Raw genomic sequence first — 7,048 nt, 5'->3', positions numbered from 1 at the left:
CGGGCGGCGCCGGGAGGCAGCTGACAGGCGTCTGCGGCTTCGCTTCATGGCCGCCCTCTCGCCCTGCCTGGGCCCTGTGGGGAGTGGGGGAGCCCGCGGCGTCCCCGAGCCAGAGCTGGCGAGCCAAGAGGGGACCTGTGCGCGGCGCCGCTGAGGCGCAGCATGTGAAGAAGAGACGGCTTCCAGTGCGAGGCGAGCGTCTCAGCCGGCCGGGATGGCTACGACGGCCGAGCTCTTCGAGGTGAGCCCCGGCGGCTCTTCGGGGAGTGGCCGGCCCGGGGTGCGGGCAGCGAGGTGGGCGGGCGGAGGGGAGGAAAGGTGCGAAAGGCGAGGGGTGGGGTGGCGGCTCCGGTGGCGGCGCGGGCGGAGCGTGAAATGGGGGAGGGGTGGCTTGGGGACCCGGGTGGGGAGGTGGGCAGGGAAGGGAACTGGAGTCCGAAAGGAGGAGGGCTGGTTTTGTCCGCAGGGTTGGAGGGGAGCCTCGGAGGTTTAGGGTTTGAAAGATGTGCTCGGGATGAGAAGTGGGAAAGGCTGACTCAGGGCGCGGAGAGAAGAGCCTGCAGCCCCAGGTTGGGCGAGCCCCGTCTTGTCGCTTGGATCCTCGCGTAATATTCGAAGGGGACCACCTGAGATTGGGACGACTGGGGGCTTCTTGCTGTTGAGTAATTGCAGTTATTCCATTAGTAAACGGTACAAGTGGCCCTCAGGTGCCTGCCAGTTTTCCTTCACATTCGAGAAGGTTGAAGTGTTTTTTATTTTTAGGACAATAAAGGCCTACTTAGCCCTTCAGACTTAAGGGGGAGGCGAAACTGGAAATTAACATTTATGTTCGGGTCTCCAGGAATTTAAATGTATTTGAAAGCCATGTAACCGCAAGCTGGAGAATCCTTAGCGCCTGAGACAATGAGGATTCAAACGTGTTTTCTTGAACGTTTTCACTCCCTAAAACTTAAAATTTAATTTAGTGAAATTCAATATAAGAAGAAGCTATGATGTTTGAGATAAATAGAAGAGGAAAATTCTAATTGGACCACCAAACAATGAAACATACGAAGGATCTCTTTTTGTAAAAGAAATGAAAACAGAGATGTAAAGGAAAAGGAAGCAAAATCCCTTTCTGTGTGTGTGTTTCAAATTGAATAGCGCAAGTGTGGTAAGTGAGAAGATTAGGGTTCTGCAAGTGAGGATTGGATTCTTTTTCTGCTTGAGTCAGCAGGTTTTTGGCTTAAAATTTGAATGCCACAGTTTTTACAACATTTGGGAACTTTTCATTTGTTACTGTTACTATATTTTGGGTTCCTGTGAGCTCTTGGGTAGATAATGCTTTTGTTGAGAGGAATAACGTACCATTGTTATAATAACTAATAATCAAATAGTAATTTGTGAGTGAACGATTATAATTACAAGAAAGAATTTGGAAATATTAATTGTATGTTCTCAGATGTGTTAAGAGGTATATTGTGTTAACTTCTCTAATTCCAAAATCGTGCCATCTGTTTATTGATTGATGCAGGAGCAGAGAGACACTCTTTTGTTAAAAGCTTTTACTGTGTGTTTCTGGGTAAGATTCTAAACAGTTCTGTAGTTCCTTGTTTTAACTTTCACATCTTATGAAGATAGAAAGCTGTATATGAAATTGAGATCTTTAATTTGCTAAATGAAATATGTGACCAGTCAGCTATTCATAGAAAACTTACTATTTTCTTACAGAGTTCATAAAGCATTAACCTGTGACTTAATGAATTCTGTATCTCAGACCATATTATGCATATTATGTCTATTTTTCTTTAGATGTTTGACCACATGACTCCACCTAACTTAACTGAAAATATATTTGATTTTTGCCCCCCCAAGAGTAAAGGGGATATATGTGTGTGTTTGTGTGTGTGTGTGTATGTGTGTGTGTGTGTATGACTGTGAAATAAATATATATTTGCTTTCTAAGATCATGCTATTTAATAAAGTAATTGAACCAAATTAGGGTGTAATGTAGCTGAGTGACTTGTTATGTATAGCTGGTAATTGTCTTAACTGATCAGTGATAGAGACAGACCAGTCCTGTCTGCCAGAGGGTTCATAGGGCAACCTTAAACATGCTTATAGATCTTAAATCATGTGACCTTCTCTTGTTGCTTCATCACATTTAAAAGCCCATTATGTTAAAAGTTATAACTAAATGTTAATAGTTACAATTAAGAAATGTATTTATCTTTTCAGCCTACAGTGCACTCTATTCTTGGGTAAGCTTTCCTCCCTACGTGAAAAGTTGGTCTTTGCGTTAGAGTGAGGAGGAAAATAAAAAACAAACCTCAGTCATTGCTGCTATTTCCTGTTGCTACTGCCGTAGGATCTAGATTGTAGGACATGTCAGGGAGTGTCTTTTTCCCTTCCATTTCTTAGTCACAGCTGGAGAGCTGTAGGAAACAGTTCAGGATGTAGTCAGGATATTTTGTTTTTATGCATCCTGGTTTTAATGCATGATTAAGTTGAATTCTCCTTTCATTTCCACATTGAAAAAGAGGTTACATCAATACAAAATTATGCTTTGAATCCATGAAGTTTTTTAAGTGTTAACTCTACTTCTTTTAAAATCTTAGTGTTGGTCCTGTGAGACTTCCTTTTATAACGTAAGCACCCTCATATGACGAAATCAAACTCCAGGATATTTCTTCATTTGGCAGAAATGCTAAAGTTTAGATGATTCAGTTACTTTAATAGTGTATATTCTAGAAATTGGCAAGAATACCTTCATAGTTTCAACCCTTGTTGACAAATTTTCTGAAAGATTCTATCTCCAGTGAGCTAAATTATTCCTTCAGGGTGGACATTGTAAACAGGCTTTCCCATGTGGTTTAGATTATGTTCCCTGCATATAAAAAAGTGGCTGGGGTAGTGAATTCTTCTGTTGTTGTAAGTATTTCTTTCTTTTCTTACTGCACAATTGAGGACATTGTACTTCCCTCTCACTTGCTGTTTTTCTCTTCTGTCATTCCTGGAGTCTTCTTTTTGGGCAGGCTGCCTTTATGGTAGAGTCTATTGTTAACCAGGATCTATTACCCATTCATTCAACAAATATTTGTTGAATACCTATTAAGTTCAAGATAAGGTGCCAAGATTAATGAGGCTGCATGTCTCAAAAGCATGCCATAGAGTGCTTGCTTAGGCAGCACATATATCAAAGGCATGCCTTAGAAATAGTAATACTATGGAATGAGCTGCAAAAAATCGAAAATGGTTTAGAGACCAAGTAAGTTTTGGAAATGGGCATATCTTGCTTTCTGAGAGAGTTACATCATACCTTAGTATATTAAAGGTTCTGAGAAGTTTATTTCCCAAACTAGTTGACCATGAGACGATTATCTTTTCTACTGCTTGTTAATTTTGTGAATTCCATGAAATGTACTTTGGACAATGTTGAGTTACATATAGAACCTGCCCTTATTATTAAATATGGAGAGAGAATGAAGATATATAACGGTTTACATTGGAAATAAATTTATAAATGGTGTTAAAGATAAAGTGTTATAGGAATTGAGAGAATGGGAAGATTACCTCCAGAAGTGGAAAGGATTAGGAAGTGGTATTTGAGTGATACAGTAAGGATCTGCTAGATTTGAGTTTGTACAGCTGGGTGGAAGGACTTTTTAATAAAGCAGACAATAAAATCCAAGACAAAAAAGGGAAGTAAGTGTAGATCCTTGAGGCAAGGGAAGAGTTCTACTTTGGCTGTAGTATAGCATGCATAAAGAAGAGGAATTGCATGTAAGGTAAATTGGGGGTTTAACTGTAGAGATCGAGATCCTAAATGCCAGGATTTGGAATTTAAGTGTTTTCTTTCTTGTTAAGTATAGGCGCCTTGATAATTTTATTTGAGGTCAGGTATTTTGAACATGGTAACAATGGTTGTTTGACCTCCAGATTAGAATTTAAATAGCCAAGAACACATTTTTGCACACAGATACATTTATGTTTCTTGAGTTTTCAAACTAAGTTACAAAATATTTAAACACAGTTACTGAAAAAAGATCTCTCTTGTTCAATTAACTAGGTAAATATATATTAACAAACATGAGATATATAAGTAAAGACTGCCCCCTTTACCTTCTGGTTGCTGAAATGCTACTTGTTTTAGCCATATTAGCTGTTAGATAATTGTGGAACCTGGCTACTAATTAATTAATTATCATGTATTTGAGAAAATGTGTTCATTCAGCAAACATTTATTGAGTACTAGGGCAGAAGTCATCTCAAGTACTGGAGTTAAAACATGGTTTAAGTTAAAAACCTAGTTGGGGGAGTGAAAGGAAAAGAACTCTGTCCTGTCAACACCAAGGCTAGTCTCCTTACTCTGACACCAGATATATGGGGATTTCACCTACAACATTTCTGTTTTCCAGCAGACGCTGGGTGTTCTGTAATTCATTTCAGTTCTGACACGGTCTACTGGGAGTTACCTCAGAACCCAGAAGTTAAGGGCTCAGTACCATAAGTATGTCCCCATTTTAGATACCCGTTGCAGTCCAAGTTGTCACCTGTGCTTCTGACAGTCTAGCTATAAATTGGAGTTCTCAAGACTCCCTCTTCAGGTTTGATAATTTGCTGAAACAGCTCACAGAACTCAGGAAAATGGTTTACTAACTAGATTACTAGTTTATTTTAAAGGGATATGACTCAGGAACAACCAGATGGAAGAGATGCCTAGGGCAAGGATGGGGGAAAGAGTGTAGCACTTTCAAGCGCTCCCTGGGTGTACCACCCTCCCAGTACCTTGATGTATTCAGCAGCCTAGAAACTCTCTGAACCATACTTTAGGGATTTTTATGGAGGCTTCATCACATAGGAATTACCAGTTATTAACTTAGTTAACTCAGGAGTAGAGGGGCTTCTAATCATGTTTGATCTTTCTGGTGACCAGCCTCCATCCAGGAGCCCTATTGCTTCAGTAGAACAAAAGACACTTCTGTCACTCAGGAAATTACAAGATTTAGGAGTTCCATGTAAGACAGTACTATCAATTACATCACTTAGGAAATTACAAGGGTTTTAGGAGCTCTGTGTCAGGAACCAGGGTCAAAGATCAAATATTAGAACAAAAGATGTTCCTAGCACATTTATCACTTAGGAAAAAACAAAGGCCTTAGGAGTTGAGTACAAAGACTAAAATATGTATTTCTTAAAATAAAGTATACATTTCTTATTATTTTATGGTATCACAGGGAAACACATTAATAGATAAGACTGTTGTACAAGTACAGAATCTCTTCCTGGGATAATTAGGAAAGTTTTCATAAAGTAATGACATGTAAATTGGGTGTTGATAGGTGAGTAGAGACTTTTCAAGCAGAAGGGCATTCCAAGGCAGAGACAGAAGTGACTGATTTTTAAGGTGTGGTGTGTTTAGGAAAGATAGGGTCTGAGTATGCATGTTTTAGGCATGTGGAGTGGTGGCCCATAGCAAGGCACTGAGACCACAGAGGCAGTTTGGTGGAATCTTTGAGAAGGCCTCCTTACAGGCTACGCTTATGGAAGCTGATACGACTTTTTGAGTGGGGAGAGAGGAGTGGAGAGGCAGATGATTTTAATGTTACTGTGAAGAATGGCTTTCAGTGGGGGAAAAGATTGATAGTTGGGAAAATAGAGGGTGTACCCAACCTGGCATAGTTCTTGTCTTGGTAGGTAGTCCAGAATTATCTATTGATTGATTAATTCAGGCAGGTGAAATTCAGTGGGGACAGAGAAGATAACAAATGTGGAATGACATTTTGAAGAAGAATCAAAAAATTTTGGTTACTGAGGAGTTAATTCCAAATTTTTGAAGTTGGGAAGTAACTGTGACAGAGAAAACAGGAAGGAACCTTTCAGGGGGAAGGAATAATGTATTTTTTTTTTTAAATACATTTTAAATTTTTAGTAAGATATTCTGGTGGAGAAGTCCAGAGGGCAGTGGGAAATATGAATTAGTAACTCAGAAGAAAACTACAGCTAGAGATACAAATTATCATGGGAGTTGTTACTCTTTATGGGTGGCAGTTAGATAGACTTAGGAATGGATGGCATCTCTCAGCTTTGTCTATTACTATTTTGTGATCTTTGACAAGTTACCTAATCTTTTCATACCTTTTTCTTCTCTATAAAATGGGGATAGTAACAGTACGTACCTTAGAGGTTTATTTGCAAGATTAAATGAGTTGATAAATTTAAATGGCTTAGCAGAATGCCATAGAAGAGTATAGCTTTTTAAAATTATTATTGGTAAGTGGGTTGGGAAGAGGACTAGATTGAGAATAGTCAGGGAGAAAAAAATCTTCAAAGAAGACTAATAGGAAATAATCCTAGAGGGAGGAGATAACAGTAGGAGAGAATAACAGAAAGGTGCTGTGGAAGGTTGTGTTTTTCAGGATGGCTGCAGATCTTAATTATCCTATAATGGGATGTTGATGCTGTGCCCACAGAGGGGTAGGGCCCGTGCTCCCTTCTTGAATCTAGGCAGGTCTATAACTGTATCAGAAGTGTTGCTTATGTGATTTCCAAGGTTAGATCATGAAAGTCGATGTGCTTGACCTTCTTTAGATTCCCCCCTTAGAATCTAGCAACTACGCTACATTGCCCATTGGGAGAATCCAGGCTTTTGGTTGACTGAACTCCCAGACTACGATCAACATCAACTTGTTAACTTGAAAGTAGGTCTTCTAGCCCCAAGTTGAACTGCCTCAGCAGATGTGACATGAAACAGATGAGATTTCTCTGTTGAGTCCTACCTAAATAGCAGATTTGTGAACAAAGTCATCATCATTCTTATTTTAAGCCATTCATTTATTGGAGTGGTTATTATGTAGCAGTAAATGATTAGAACAGGGCTGATCAACTCCTTATCTACACCAAGATTTAGTAGACCTCTATCACTCTCCTTAGAGTGGTGGAGGTAGAGGCAGATGCTTAAAGAGTAGTGGGTTTACATTTGAGTATTTTGTAGTCTGAATTCTCTAATCAAACCAACCAGGTGGTGAACTTCTGAAATGAATAAGTCTTTAAGTTGAGGATCATTTGT

At 39.7% G+C, this 7,048-nt stretch overlaps 1 protein-coding gene across 1 annotated transcript in view; it reads left to right on the top strand.

Annotated features, from left to right (window-relative positions):
* The first annotated feature begins 157 nt into the window (after positions 1-157).
* Positions 158-7,048, top strand: part of EXOC5 (exocyst complex component 5) — a 64,958-nt gene continuing 58,067 nt past the window's right edge. Inside the window, exon 1 of the mRNA XM_059373273.1 lies at positions 158-241. Within this exon, the coding sequence (XP_059229256.1) occupies positions 215-241 (27 nt within the window). The 5' untranslated portion in view covers positions 158-214. The remainder of the gene's footprint in view (positions 242-7,048) is intronic.

The sequence above is a fragment of the Mustela nigripes genome, chromosome 13, assembly GCF_022355385.1.
Source record: "Mustela nigripes isolate SB6536 chromosome 13, MUSNIG.SB6536, whole genome shotgun sequence".
Taxonomy (NCBI): Eukaryota; Metazoa; Chordata; class Mammalia; order Carnivora; family Mustelidae; genus Mustela; species Mustela nigripes.
Note: the sequence above shows the minus strand (reverse complement) of the source record. Positions and strands in the feature narration are given on the sequence as shown.